The sequence below is a fragment of the Ambystoma mexicanum genome, chromosome 10, assembly GCF_040938575.1.
Source record: "Ambystoma mexicanum isolate Mex_15411 chromosome 10, UKY_AmexF1_1, whole genome shotgun sequence".
NCBI lineage: Eukaryota > Metazoa > Chordata > Amphibia > Caudata > Ambystomatidae > Ambystoma > Ambystoma mexicanum.
Window position 1 is genome coordinate 622,407,084 of NC_090932.1, and position 15,772 is coordinate 622,422,855.

General features: G+C 44.7%; 1 protein-coding gene and 1 long non-coding RNA gene across 4 annotated transcripts in view; one reads left to right on the forward strand and one right to left on the reverse strand.

Annotated features, from left to right (window-relative positions):
* Positions 1-15,772, forward strand: part of LOC138491599 (ubl carboxyl-terminal hydrolase 18-like) — a 1,142,981-nt gene that overhangs the window by 888,996 nt on the left and 238,213 nt on the right. For all 3 annotated transcript variants that reach the window (XM_069618206.1, XM_069618205.1, XM_069618204.1), the window contains exon 9: positions 4,775-4,809. In XM_069618206.1, the coding sequence (XP_069474307.1) occupies positions 4,775-4,809 (35 nt within the window). The remainder of the gene's footprint in view (positions 1-4,774; positions 4,810-15,772) is intronic.
* LOC138491601 (uncharacterized) overlaps positions 1-15,772 on the reverse strand; it is a 357,008-nt gene that overhangs the window by 216,204 nt on the left and 125,032 nt on the right. The gene's annotated exons all lie outside the window — the stretch shown is intronic.

Below are 15,772 nucleotides of genomic sequence, written 5' to 3' on the forward strand. Positions count from 1 at the left end.
AATTGTGCTATTCCCTATCAGACAAGACACTGCCTTTTACGCCCAGAGCTCACTCCGCAAGGAGCACAGGAGCCACTCTGGCTTTCATTGCAAATGTCCCTCTAGACAACATTTGAAAAGCAGCTACATGGAGTTCAATACACACTTTCATTCAGCACTACTGCATAGACACTCATTCCAAGACAGATACACAGGTGCGACAAGCGGTTCTAAGACATCTGTTCACCCATTAACCTTCTCACATCCCACCACCTTCTTCTAACACTGCTCACTAATCTATGCACAGCATTGGATCTAAGCAGATTCCACATGCCTCAGATGGGACACATTACTCACCATAATCGTATTTCTGATGCTTGTATCTGCTTAGATTCATATGCGCCCACCCTTCCTCCCCATCGAGAGAAGGCCCATAGATGCTTATGAGCTTGTCTGATCCGTATCTGCTTGGATACAACTGTACTCACGCTACACCTCATGTCAGAAAAATAACAATCTGAGGGACCTTGATGCGTGAGGGATCATGGGTACAGTGGATTTCACACTAGGGATAGTATTACTAGCACGCCCTGTCGATCTGCCTTTTCGCGTTTCAAAAACAACTGTAATACTCTGCAGCTTCCACTAGATGTCGGCCTATGCACAGAATGTGAATCTAAGCAGATACAAGCATCAGAAATATGATTACGGTGAGTAATGTATCCAATATTGAGTAAGGAACAGCTTTCATTGAACTGTGCTTGCCTGTAGCTTTTTGAGTGAAGAGGGTACAGTTCTACCCAGAACACCCAGCCACCGGAAAACAATGGTGAAAATAGCAAATTATTAGTGCACATTTATCGTGCACATTTATTTTTAAATTACTATCTCTTTTTCTGCCTTCAAAATGATTTGGAGTAGAGGAAAACAGAGGGACAACATCTGAAAGACATCAACAGAAGGGCTGGCTCATGCTTGGAAAAGAGTGAATGTTTGGACAGATCAGATGATCCATGGCATTCATGGCCTTCATGGAGAATTAGGACCAACGACACTAAAAAAAAGGGATGAGTGTTAGGCTCTGCTACTCCACTTAGAAGTCTTTGTCAAACCTAAACTGTATTGCAGCAGAGCTTTAAAGTGTAAGGCCTTGTGAGTGTAAAGTTCCCCCCCCACCTCGCCTAAAATTCTGTGTACCCACCTGACTGGCTTGCAGGTTCTTGAATGCTGTACTTGGGCATCTTATAGCCACATAAAGGTGCAAATGCTTGGATAGGTACCCTCACAGTGTTCCTGCAAGTCATTGTCAAATGATCATTAGGCAACTCGAATCCCAATTCCTCTCATCTGTTGTCACTTACTTTATACACGCACATATACAGAAAGACACGCACATATACAGAAAGACCACACAGATAACCTCTAAAATGTGGAGGGGTTGTAGTAATAGATTGGAGGATGTTTTAATAAGGCTATAATTTGTTTGGGGGAATTTTCCACCCACTCCAAATCGGGCACGCACAATTTTCATTCATTTAATAAAGTTATTTTTAGGAACCTGGAACCCCCAATTTAACAATACTGATTACTACAGCATCTCACCCCTTTCCAGACAAGAAACACACACGGTTACACAGAAGTTCTATTAATTAATACAATTAGAAATAATTGAATCATTTTAAATATACAAACATTTTACATCTATGAAATTCCAATGTCAATATTGACTTCAATGCAGAAAAATCAATGCACCGCTCGCATCACTACTCCAGGCTACATTTATATTAATGTGAACATTTGTAACACACACATCAACATATACACATTTTATTTACCATAGAGCACATGCACCATGGATTGAAAAATACATGAGGGTCCAGGATAAGGCTTTAATGTGTTAAAAACAAATTAAAACGGAACAACCATGTCTGTATGAATCTCTCTGCTTCCCCTTTATTGAAAATAGCTACCTTCCCACTTTACTCAATGGACAAGCAGCGTTCTAGAAAATTCATTTGAAATACCGGCTTCTTGTCTTTCCTGCATGTATATCGCTTGTAAAAAGGAAAATGTATGTTCAATGTGTATGTTTGCTAAATTTCCTCCAGTGGTGTTTCTGTCGCATTAATGTGTTAACGTGAACATTTGTAATTTTCAATGGACAACTTAAAGGTGAGAAAGGAGGTGGCAGTTAATAACTCTTTCCCCTTATTCTTGAGTGAAACAGCGTGATTAACAGGACTCTGCTTGGTGATGTAACCAGAAACTGGCTTCAATCACCTTATTATTTCTAGGTATGCACACAGTGAAATGTCCTTTTGGCTTCCGAAAAATGTCTTCTGTATTTGCGCGTTACACAGAGAAGGATTCAAGGAATCTTGCTGTATACACACCAGCGAACCTTTCTATCAAATTTATAATTACAGAAACCCATCCATTTCTGAAATAATCCCTAACTTCTCAGGATGTACAGTCAGTTTATATAACCCCACCCCTCAGTACTTACAAATTTCCCCTTAATGTAATTCATGCATATGAATTGTCTCACAGGCAGGTGGGCACTGTCTTTAGGACTGGTTTAATTCCCCACCCCACCCCATGAACAAGTGGTTATCAGTCACCAAGATAGTATCAACCTCCCTTCACAGCCTGGTTTTGTTGTTTCTGTATTTGGGACTGTTTGCTGTCTTTCCTACTGTAAATCTTCTAGGTTTTAACTCCAATTAGGCTTCTTTTGCAGTGTACTGCTAGTAATCCAAAAATGGGTCTAAAAGGAAAGCAATCTATTATTCCCCTTTCTCTCCTTCTTCCAAACAGCCAGTCAGTGAGTGAGTGTCTCCGGAATCTATGGGTAAGAACTTTTATAGAGCATAAACCAAACCCCTTAAAGGTGTGTATAGGTTCTCTAATCAAATTCAATGTATGTGAGTGGAGAGGGTTCCAAAAGTGGCATCACACTAAACCAACCCCTTCGTACTCATTGGGCATATTAATGAAGAGGGCAGTCTGATGGGAGTAACTTCAAAACCCAGTTTCCCTCCCATTTGATGTGGTGTCATCGTGGATATGTCTACATTTAACAAATGTTACGTTCTAAAACACTATATTCCTCACATATGATCCTGTTACTAATCAGTTCATCAGATCGCTCTCACTCAGTTGAGTCATATGATCCAATGTTTGCCTCTGCGTGACTTATGGTGGATGAGTTACACATTTTGGCATTTTACACACTGATACGTTTATAAAAAATTACTTTTCCATCTTAGCTCATCAGCTCACCAGCACGGACGGTAGGATATATGAATTACTGGCGCACACCGTTTCATCGCAAATATTTCACCTAATTTACATAATGAACACAATTTCACAAAAATATCATTTTATATTTAGCTGATAGAGCTTTTCACCATGAATATTAAAAAAACAATTAACCCCCTAGGCCCTTGCATTCAAATGTTATAAGCAATAAAGTAGTTCCCAATGCAAAATTCAAAAGGCATTTTTTTCTTATTACCAACATGTTATATGGCATCCCCAGTCTCTCTCTGCCTGGTAACAGAACATCTGCAGTTAATTCAGAGCTGAGGCATTTATGACTCCTGTGAATGCTGTTGTCATGGTGCACATTTTTTGAAGTTAGGCTGCTGGCAAGGCATTCATGACTTCAGTCCTGCCAATTTGAATGATTACAACCACTTTCCATCACTTTGACAGCGCACATTTTTCTTCAGTAGAGGCCTGGCTGATGGAAAGATCAGAATAGTTGAGAGGGGACCACAGGTCAGGATGAATTCTGTATTTAAGGATATTAGCCTAAACTCAGAGACAGATGGAAGTTGTAAATGGTAAGATTTTGTTTTGCTTTCAAGCTCTATATCCTGAGGACCAACTGCAGGTACAATCATAACATTTTATGGTCCGCCTCAAGGATAAGTGATTTTCAATTCTCTAATGGGAAAGCAAGCCAACCCCACCTGTTTCTGTTTTTCTGTGTTTGGTGGGAAGGAATACCATCTGGCCAAAGTGGCTTTATTTATAAAAGCAGCCTTTACATTCATTACATTTCTGTGCGGCATCTGTCTTTCAAACAGAACAACATTAGAACATGTTCTTGGCAATTAAAGCCCTTTATGATATCTCTCTGTTTCTTGATATAAAGCTTATTCCCAGTCCTGTAATAAAAACAAACCCAAGCAGGCCTTGTGATTTTGGATCTTGTATGAAATGCTGCACTTTTTATCCCAGATTGCACTGTTTTTCCATTTTAATAAAATTTGCTGGATCCTTTCCGGTACCTGGAAGTAATTATTTTCTTGGCTGTATCCATTACTTTGGTGATATACAATTATAGATAGCCTACACACATTGCACAGTCCCCTGCACATGCCCTTTTTCAGATGCTGTGTGCAGGCTGCAGCTCATATATTTCATTTTAAACTGATGTTTTACTTTCTTTATATTCTCTTCTTCAATGTGGATTTCCCTACTGAATCATCAATGATAATAGGACCTTTGCTATGCAATACACAAAGGAGTGAGACTCTGGTCTTTTCATTGATGACCTGTGCAGTTGCAGGTCCGATACTCGTGTTAAACGTGCATAGTAAAAAATGGCCACTTAAGAAAAATGCAGGGCCATGCATACATGTCAGCAAAAGAGCAGGACATTGATACCAGCAGGCCAGGGTGCTGTAATTAGTTGGGGATATTTTCAGTTTTAATGAACAACTCTAATATCACTGCCATGTTTTAACACAGATATTAACTATTTTACTTTTTGTTCCTTTTTCAGATGTCACATTCAGGAATTTCAAATGAAAAGAGCAGGTATTATTAATGCAAACCTTGTCATTTACACTTTATATTTAAAGAGTGAGCACCTGCACTGGGGGATGAGAATACAGACAGGATATTAGGAGCATGTGTAGAAGAAAACAAAAAATAAAGGTTGTTGTAAAGAAACTTGCATAGAGAAATGAGAAGAAAATCTGTAACGTAGGCGTGTTGTAATAGTTATGAATGACCTCAGGTTGATTATATACATTGTTGAAGTTATAGCACAAAATGTGTAGATTTGATATTCTATCCTGCCAGGCATATGGAATTACCCCAGAGCTCAAGATTTATTTACAAAATGTGCCAATTTCCCTCTCTAAAATTGTAAGTGCTAGTTTTATCTGATCTGCTTCAGAAGTCTTGCGCTCTGCACCAGAGCTGGTTGAAAATACAGTTGTGTTATGAGCTACCCATACACATTCAGGAAATCATTAGCAATTGTGAGGTTCAAGTCTTTTGATCCTGTCACATTGTACTCCAGAAGGCTGCTTGGTTACCAATAATTAGTATAATAAATATTACAATAATTTCTGCCAGCACAAGTGCCTCTATACTAGTATAGAGGCAATTATTCTGAAGTCATGACCACTTTCATTTGTATTTGATCTTAATGCCTTCGCCAGATGTTCTATACTGACAGCTCTTCCTGTATGTTTGGCAATATAAATGTAATTCCTGTGCCACAAGTAAGCTGATCTACTTTCATTCGAAAAGTGTGCTCCTTTCTTTTCATACTACCAATTCTGCACTTCAGTATCAATCCCTGATGTTTACAAACACTACTAAGGTTCTTAAACTTAAATGCAAGTGTATCAATACCCTACCAATGCTCACTAGAAACAATATTATAGTTTATGGTATACGACTAGCCAAAGGCAAAATGAGTGAATGAGTAGGACAATCTTGAGGTATTCTGCAATTAAGGATTGTTTGTTAAAAATCTTTAAAGCAACTCCAAACATTAAGTTAGATAAAATAAAAAGCTGTGCAATTGTACAACCCGGACAAAGTCCCTTTTCCATGTCTTGACGGCCGGGAGACAGGAGGAGCAACGGGACCGGAGCACAGAGCTCCGGTTCTCCAGGTAAGTGGGGATGGAAGGTGTTAGGCAAGGTTTGAATGCAGTACCCTCTGGGAACACTACAAACAACTATGACTACAGGTATAGGCAACCCAACCTTTGGTCTAAGCTTGTACTACACAGTTTTGGTAGTGTGTTGAGCAGCCAGGCTTATCTCAAGAGGGGAAATGTGAGCTGTCGTTGAGTTACACAAAGATTCACAGTTACTGGTATTCAAATAAACTCTTACACTCAAGGTTTCTTGCATAAACAATTATTAATTTATTTGTCAGTCAGTTATAAAGCCTTCTTTAGAAGGGAGCTATATGCTAGTAACATACAAATACACTTCAATACTGTACACTCTGAGTTTATGAATCAGACAAGACCATGTTGGGATGGCCCACAGACACAACCTACACCCACAGGTGACTTCAGTAACAAGGGTGCTGGGGGCATTAATATCTTACTGTTGGCATTCAGAACACTTTTAAAAAGTTGGTCAAAGGCAAAGGTTATTAGAACACAAGAAATTACAAATATTCATAAGCAGGGCAAAAACTTTCAGATAGCAGTTAGAAGAGTCATTCAATTCAATAGGCTAAGCCAAAGTCAATAGGCAAAAGTCTTTGTATAGGATGCAGCACTTCAGGAAAGTAAATGGAAAAGTCGTTGCACAAGTTCTTAGGAATCTTTGCTGAAAAGAAGAATCAAGTGTAGGGCCACACGCAGATTAGGCTGGTGAGTTGTGGAAGTTACAAGCACTTCTACAGAAAGAGGTAAGTTCTCTTAGAGTTATTTTACAGTACCTTGGTAAAGACGTAAGAATGTAGCTGATGACCTCTGTTCCTGTGCAGCTCTGCAGATCTCACTGTTCCTGGGCCTCAGTCGTGGGGACAAGAGGGAGGACGTCGGGGGACTCTGGCACTGCACTGGGACTGTCAAAACTGGCAACCTTCACTTTCAGTGGCTATTTTGCGTTTCAGCTCCTTGCGGTACAGCAAATAGCAATAAGTGTGGTTCCTGGCTGTCAAGGTGGACTGTCCTTGCTTCTGTGATCCCACACGCTGCTGAAAGGGGTCAGGCTTGGTCAGTCCTGCTTCGTGGGTGTCCGGAGGATCTTCCAAAAGCTTTAGGCCAGCTTAAATCTAACGCACACAATCTGGTGTCCCTCTCCCGGGCTATACGGTTTCCTGCAGCAACTCTGAGGAAATTAAACCAGCTCTGAGATGGGTGTCCAGGTGGCTTACTTTGGAGTTGATTGGTCCCACCTACTCAAAGGGAGAGGTCGTCCTTGCAGGGGCTTCTCTTTCGATGCGAACTTGGCAAGTAGTCACTGCAGCAGGACTTCACCGGGCAAACAAACGCTCCAGGATTTGCAGCAGGTGTCCTCTTCAAGCTCTTCTTCGGTTCCTTCGTCCATTGGTCGACTCTGCCTTCCAAGCCAAAAGACCTGCCTTTTATTCAGTTCTCTCCCATTCATTCCAGCCTAGCTGTCACTCACCTGGCAGGGTGGCTTCCCTTGCCGGACAGTCAGCCAGCCAATCACCACATAGTGCATTTGGGTCTCCTAGGAAACTAAGCACAGGGAGTTTCGGGCACCTCCCTAACTTCATGCCTACCCCAGACACCCTGGAGCCAGAGGCGAGTTTCACTCCTGAAGCCCGCCAAAGGCGAATGAACAAAGAGACCAAACCTGGTTTGCTGCGCAGAGAAACTCTCTAAAAGGACCTTCCCACAAAGACCTGGTGAAAAAAGAAGACCGGGCGCCATTTTAGCAAAGATGGCTGTACGCCATTTTGAAAAAGATGCCTCCCAGTTACTTTACCGGAGCCGCGAAAGGTTGCAGTAAATGCAAACCAAGGTAGTTCAAAACGAAACCACTACCACCAGCCAGTCAATTGAGGAAAGGGTAACATAAAAAAATGTTACATGAGCATTTAGACACAGGGGGTACTAAGTAACACCTCCAGCACTCTATTGTAAGATAGGGTGTGCTGGGTCTAGCAAGTACAATGCTAAGTAAAGTCAATTTCACTTTACTGCTCTGTGAAACAGTAGTTGATCCCAGAGGAGGTATTTAAACCTCGGGAAGTCTGAAAGACTTCCCTGTGCCACTGCACTGAAGGTGCTTTGGGACACAATTGGAAAAGATGATGCCTATGGAGTTGGTTAGACTCCATAACCAAAAGAAACAGTGTATAAAAACACATTAAAGTACATGAAATAGGGGGAAACTATCATCCGCCGAGCCAAATGGCGGTTGCTTCCGCGTTGGCGGCTCCGACGTAAGCGATTATACCAGTAGTTCCAGCACTTCGTTTTCATTACGTGCTGTGGCGGTCTAGTGGTCGCCCAAGATGGCGGCACTGGGAGGTACTAATTCATTCGTCTCCCAACGATCGCCGCGTTGCAAACCCCGATTTTGACTTGTGCTATCTTTTTGGGTGAAACGCTAGTTTTCCGCTTTCACGGCTTACACTGAGCCGCTCTGCTTCTGTTATCACCTCTTGCGATCCACTTCTCTTTCCTTGTACTCTGACCACCCTCATTTACCTTACTTTGGCTTCGGCTGCTATTCTGCTCGCTCGGCTACTCCGAGGCGAGCCTCTCTCCCTGCTCTCTCTTCCGTCTTGGATTTCCTTGCTGCCGCTCCTCACGGTATCTGTTATCTTCGTGCCTCAGTCTTCCACTACGAAGAACCTGATTCAAGACCTCTTTTCTCTTACCCGTGGAATTCCTCCGACCAGCATTGTCGGGGGTTACCTGACACCTAATCTTCTGGAAATCTCCTGCGAGTCTAAGGGTTTTTTTCTGCTGTCAAGGCTTTTTCCCTTACCGCCTGATCACGGGAAAGGAGCCTCAGGACTGCTTGTATCTAAGTATTCACTGTAACTTCCTCTCGTGGCAGGCAAACTTCATCTAAGGAAAAGAAGGATTACTACACACGTCGCCATCTCAGCCCCAAGGATTTGGAGAACTACGACACAGGTGAGGAGAGTGGGGAGGAAGAAGGGCTAGGAGCCAAGGCTAAACAAGACAGATTGCAATGCCAAAAGGACATAATGTCTGCAGAGGAACAGATCCAGGAACTTTGGAAGGCTGTTCAGGGGATGTCACAAGAACTTCAGACGGTGAAGGCAGAGAATATGGTATTAAAGCAATTTGCCATCGCATGCGAACCTCCGCCTGTTGAACTTCCAGCCATGTCGCTTTCTTCTGGAAAGTTTGATGGTTCTCCAAAGAAGATAAAAGAATTCTTGGAAGCCTGCTTGGTCTATTTTACCTTCAGACCTCGATCCTTCGCAACAGACCAATCCAGAGTTGGATTTTTGATCTCAAACATGACTGGCAATGCACTTACATGGACCACCCCGTTGGTAACCAGCGTCAACCCTATATTACATGATTTTGCCGGTTTCCAGACTCTGTTAAAACAGATCTTCGAGAGACCGGAAATAACTTTTACAGCCTGCGAGGACTTTTTAGATGTACGACAAGAATCCTCAGATGTTTTGACATATATCTCTCGTTTCAAAACCTTGGCTGCAGGGCCTGGTTGGCCTGAACAAGCCCAGTATGCCATCTTCCGAAGAGGCTTAAAAGAGGAGATCAAAGACGAACTCGCCAGGTCCTCTCGACCAGACTTACTATCGTCTGTATTACAGATCGAGTATCGACTTCATGAATGCCGAGCGGAACGTCGCAGACACCGTACTACAGCAAATCCTCCTGAATCTTTGGCTTCTACGTCGTCCTTACCCTACTCCTCCCACTCTCACGAAGAACCCATGCAGATTGGAGCTACCATGGGCCCTCTTTCGTCTGCCGAAAGAAGAAGGAGAAAGGAAAAGGGACTTTGTGCATATTGTGGTTCAGACCAGCACCTTCTTAAGGATTGCTGTGAAGTTACAACCAAACGACAGGGAAACAACCTCCCTCGGCACCAGTAGGGACCTGGCTCCGAGAGGCTACCTACAACTCATTCAGTCCCTATGTTTCTCTCTTGATTTCCGCTCCTAATACCCAGGAGGATTCCAGATTGATGGTCATTCCAGTACACATTAACATCCACAGCAGATCTGTAGAAACCCTAGCCCTCCTGGATTTTGGAGCAGCTGGGAACTTTGTGGACACTCTATGGGCAGAAAAGGTGGAACTTCAAAGGTTAGTCCGCAAGGAAGACCAGAAGGTAGAAGGAGCGGACGGTTCTCCCCTCTCTTCGGGACCCATAACCCATACCACAGAAGAACTTCGGGTAACCATCTTTCAACATTCAGAGGTTCTTAAATTCGACAAAATACGAGCTGCTCACTTTCCTATCATACTAGGAATTACCTGGCTCAGAAAACACAATCCTCAGATAAACTGGACCAGCAATCAGTTGAGTTTTTGTTCCTCATTTTGTAGACAACACTGCTTCCCAGGAACAAACCGGACCGACCACCAAACCATGACTGTATTAGCAAGTGATCATGTGGGAATACATGCTTTACCACAATATTGTATACCATATCATGATGTATTCAAGGAAAGGAAGCCTGCTACGTTACCTCCACACAGGCCGGAAGATTGTACTTTGGATCTGGAACCAAATGCCCTGGTTCCCTTTGGCAGAATGTTTTCCTTAACCCAAACGGAGAGACAGGTCCTAAGGGACTATCTGGATGCCAATATGCAAAATGGCCTCGTACAGCCCTCCAAGTCTCCTGCAGGAGCCTCTCTGTTTTTCATCAAGAAGAGAGACTCCACCGAACTTCGGCCATGCATAGACTACAGGGGCCTAAATAAGGTTACCATTCATGACTGCTACCCCATGCCACTTATATCAGAGATTATTGAGGCCGTCCAAGAGGCAAGCATATTCACCAAGCTCGACCTCCGGAATGCATATCATTTGCTTCGCATTGCCAAAGGGGACGAGTGGAAGACAGCATTCCGCACCCCGTTCGGATTGTACGAATATATGGTAATGCCGCTCGGTTTGGTGAACGCGCCAGCAATATTTCAGTGGTTTATGGACCGGATATTTTTGGATTTACTATTGGTAACAGTCATCATTTACCTGGATGATATCTTAATCTATTCATCTGATCTGGAAGCACATATACTTCATGTCAAACAGGTCCTGGAGCGCTTTCAACAGTATCAACTTTTGGTCAAACCAGAGAAATTTGTCTTTGCAGTCTCCTCTGTTCCCTACCTAGGATACATTCTCTCGGGAGAAGGAATCTCCATGGATCCCGGCAAAGTCATGGCTATTCTCAGCTGTCCTCTCCTGGCAACGTCAAGGAAGTTCAAAGATTCCTTGGACTGTCAAATTTCTACAGGAGATTCATTCCCAACTTCTCAGAGATTGTTCTTCCCATCACAAGGTTACTAAAGAAGAAAACCGGCTCTTTCGAGTGGTCTCCAGAGGCAGAGCTGAGTTTTGGTGAGTTAAAGAGGCTCTTCTGTTCTGCTCCCATTCTTCGTCGCCCCGATCAGAATCGGCAGTTTATTGTAGAAAAGGACGCATCAGCTATGGCCATTGGGGCGGTCCTTCTACAAACATACGAGGGTATTGAACATCCCGTAGCTTACCTCTCCAAGACCCTGTCTTCCAGCCAACTGAACTATTCAGTTCTGGAGAAAGAACTGCTTGCAATAAAACAGGCTTGTGGGGATTGCCGACATTTACTCATGGGATCCAGACATCCTTTTCTCATCAGAACAGACCACAAAAATCTGAGAGTCTTACAAAACTTGGAGTATGTTAACTCAAGGCAAGCCCGATGGGCCTACTTCTTTGCCCAGTATGACTTCCAAATCACCTATCTACCCGGAACCTACAACAGGGTAGCTGATGCTTTGTCTCGGAAGAGTACTCCTGCCGATGAAAACTCTCTTCCCGGGGAACACATGATCAAAAGACTTAAATACTGGGACTTGTTAATGCCTTCTTTCAAGAAGTCAAGACAGCCTTAACGTCCGAGATGCCTGAGCGTCTATGTCAAAGAGGAAAGAACTATACTGAGAAGGACGGTCTGGTGTTTTACGGCAACCAAATGTACATTCCTGCTGGTCCTTGGTGGAGAAAGATCATTAGTTGCTGTCACGATCCACCAATAGCTGGCCATAGAGGACTACACAACACCTTAGAACTGGTCACTAGAACGTTTTATTCGCCTGAGCTGAAAGTAGACGTCAAGGAATATCTCAAAGCCTGCCCGACTTGTGCCAGAGCAAAATACCCATCTGGTAAACCCCTAGGATTGTTAACCCAACCTGAGATGCCAACGCGTGTTAGGAAAGATTTCATCAGTGTATGTAATTTTCCCTCCATGTGGCAACCCCCAAACTTTTTGCTGTTGTTTTACACCCTGATCTAGACTTTGCCAGAGAAGCGCAGCCTTCCGTGGCACTCCTCTGGGCTTTCGCTCAATTCTTATGGGGAAACTGACATGCCCTTAAGACAGTCAGTACTGGGAGACTTTGTTTCCCTTAGTCCTTTCCTCATGTTGCAGCTTTTGTGCAACATGAAACAAGAGTGCACCGTAACTTACATTACCGCGCTCTTGGGTCTCTAGTCATTCCAAAGGCCCTAGAAACTCTCGCTGGACTTATTGTGAACTGTGCAAGTGTGTCACGGATGGGACTGGTGGCAGCTATCGTTTCTCTTGTGTTTTGAACCCTTTTTTTCCATGTATCCGCACTTACCGCGTTTGGCACGAATAGGTGGCCTGGCTTCCAAAATGGCCATGCCACGAGGTTCTTTGTCCTGTCCACTGACCGTCTTGCCCCTTCACCTTCCCCCAAGTCGAGCTGACCTGGGGCAGTCCTTATTTGGTCATGCACGTTCCCGCGAAACACAACGCTTCCGCGGGCTTCTGCATGCCTTGTGTGTGCCTCCAGGATGTGCGCTGGGATGTCTGGTCCCAATACACATCCTGGGTGCCAGAGAGTCTAGAGTGTCCTGAATGCCTGGGACCACCGTAGTCTGTGATAGGTCCACGTATGGTGTGAGTGTTTGTGAGCAGATCTCCCATTGGGTCCTATCAGTTTTGGCACAAAGGGAACTTTGGATAAGAGGAGGCTGGAAACACCACTGCCATGTCGATCTCCTGAGTTCACACCGAACAAGGGATAAGGAGCCAAGTATCCTGCAACAAGAAGCTGAGTCGAGGAACCGCTGGTGACCCGCTGAAGGTTTGGCACCCTGAGCCGCTGTCGTCCTGCGAGACACCTCTGCATCTAATCGTCTTAGAAGGTCTGCAAAGGCGCTTCGACCCTTCGGAATAGTGGGATCAACTATTCTCGGCACCTTCATCAAACCCTGCAAGTAAGCCTCTTCAGAAGTGTCCCTGGGCCAACCAGTGGGCTGACCAGCTTACTCAGGACGCTTTACTCTGTCACCGCCGCCGTTTCTGGGAAGCCCTCGAAACTTGGTCTACTGCTTGCTCTGCGTCCACGGCACCCTCGCAACAAATACGTACACTTGGCATTCCGAGGTCTGAAGTGAGACGAGTGCGCCCGGACCAGAGTAAACGCGGTTGCCGTGTTGCCCTGCTGTGGTAACAACCTCTCCATGTCCGCTGCATTTGGGACATGCTCTACCCTGCATCCTGCTACGCAGAATCTACACGGTCAAGACGTCCTGATCATCGCAGCTGAACCTGCCAGCAACGTAAACTGAACTGGAGAAGTCTGGGTCTGCCTGCGTCGGGGACTGGTGAGTAGTCCATACCCCAACCGGTGGCCCCTCGCGCAGGAGCCTGTTTCTTTTCTACCGCTGTTGCGATATAGCGACTCTCTCCCGCACTCTCACCATGCCTCTGCCCACAAGTGGAGGCCTTGCTTGAGTAGTGGGGACTTGTTCTGCATCGCTTCATTCTCCTTCCTGAACTGCCTCATATCCATGAAGAGGCCCTCCTTTGTCCATTGGCACCAGCGCGTGCAGGTACTTTTGAGCACAAGGCTCCTCTCTTCGTAGGGCTCGGACTTCCTCCTAGTTAGGTGTATTTCGGATGTCGCACTGGGTCTAATGATTACTTGCACTGCCTGTTTTACTCCCCATCTAGTTGGTCTACATATTACGTGCTCCTAACTCCTTAGACCCCGCGGTCTTGTATATATATTGTATTGATTGTGATGTGTTGGTTTACTTTAGTATTATTGTGATTCTTTGCTATGGTCGATGTTACAAAGGCCTTGTAATAAATGTGTCTATATTTTTAATATAACACCTGTCTGGAGTAATTTGTAAGTGTCCTTGCTTTGTGTGCTCATTGAGGTCTTTCCGTCACCCTCACCCCTCTTGAGACTTAGTCTTGACCGCCGCCATCGCTACCCTGATTGGTCTGGCTTGTCCAGAGGTTACCCTGTTCCAAGAAACTAGGCTGGCCTTCTGAACCTCTGCCCCTCCAGGTCAGAGTTCAGAAATCCATCTCAACAACGCGCCCTTGGGGACTTATCTCTACGGACTTTATAGTCGACCAGCCGGAGTCAAACTTGTGTACAAGCATCATGGTGACGATAGACACTTTAACCAAATTGGCACATTTTTCTCCACTACCGGGTGTACCCACAGCCACTAAGATGGCGGAGACTTTTGCAAAAGATATCTTTCGACTACATGGCCTTCCGGGCAAAATTATTTCAGACCGAGGCAGCCAGTACATCTAAAATTTCTGGAAGGCTCCCTGCTCTCATATTGGTGTCGAAAGAGCTCTTTCTTCCGTGTTTCACCCTCAGTGAAACGGCTAGACGGAACGGCTAAATGCCACCCTGGAGCAGTATCTGCAGTGCTACATCAACAAATACCAAGATAACTGGGTTTTATTACTGCCAACAGCCGAATTTACCTACAACAACTCAAAGCACTCAGCCATCGGTCTTACCCCATTCTTTTGCACTTATGGGAGTACATCCTTGATCTTTCCTTCCCATTATTCCCATTCCCACAAACTCTCCCACTGCAGAAGCTGTACTCCAGTCCTGCCAAACAATGCCTGGAGACGAGTAGGAGACGTAACAAAGAACAGGCCGATAAACATCGGAAGGACTGTCCAAATTGGGAAAAAGGGGACAAAGTATGGCTCTCCACTAAGTTCTTACCTAGATGGGTTCACCCTTCTAAACTTTGACCTCGCTTTTTGGGGCCTTTTTCTATCATTTCTAAGATCAAGCCTGTCTCCTATAGATTAAAGCTACCCTCCAATCTCAGTCGTATACATCCTGTTTTTCACTCTTCTCTTCATAAACCTTTTGTCCCAGATTCTTACCAGAGATCAGTTCCCCGTCAGACCTTTGCACGTTCCAGTGGCAAAGATGAATACGAGGTCTCAGCCATCCGTGATTCAAGATACTACAAGGGATGTTTGGAATACCTGGTCTCGTGGAAGGGATACCGTGAGTCGGAGGACTCATGGGAGCCCGCGTCCCACATACATGCCCCTCGGTGTTGTGTCGATTTCATCAACTGTTCCATAGTAAGCCCCAATGGCCATCGCACTGGAAGGGGGCATACTGTCATCCGCCGAGCCGAATGGCGGTTGCTTCCGCGTTGACGGCTCCGACGTAAGCGATTATACCAGTAGTACCAGCACATCGTTTTCATTACGTGCTGTGACGGTCTAGTGGTCGCCCAAGATGGCGGTCGCTGGGAGATACTAATTCATTCGTCTACCAACGATCGCCACGTTGCAACCCCCGTTTTTGGCTTGTGCTATCTTTTTGAGTGAAACGCTAGTTTTCCGCTTTCACGGCTTACACTGAGCCGCTCTGCTTCTGTTCGCACCTCTTGCAATCCACTTCTCTTTCCTTATACTCTGACCACCGCTCATTTACCTTATTTTGGCTTCGGCTGCTATTCTGCTCACTCAGCTACTCCGAGGCGAGCCTCTCTCCCTGCTC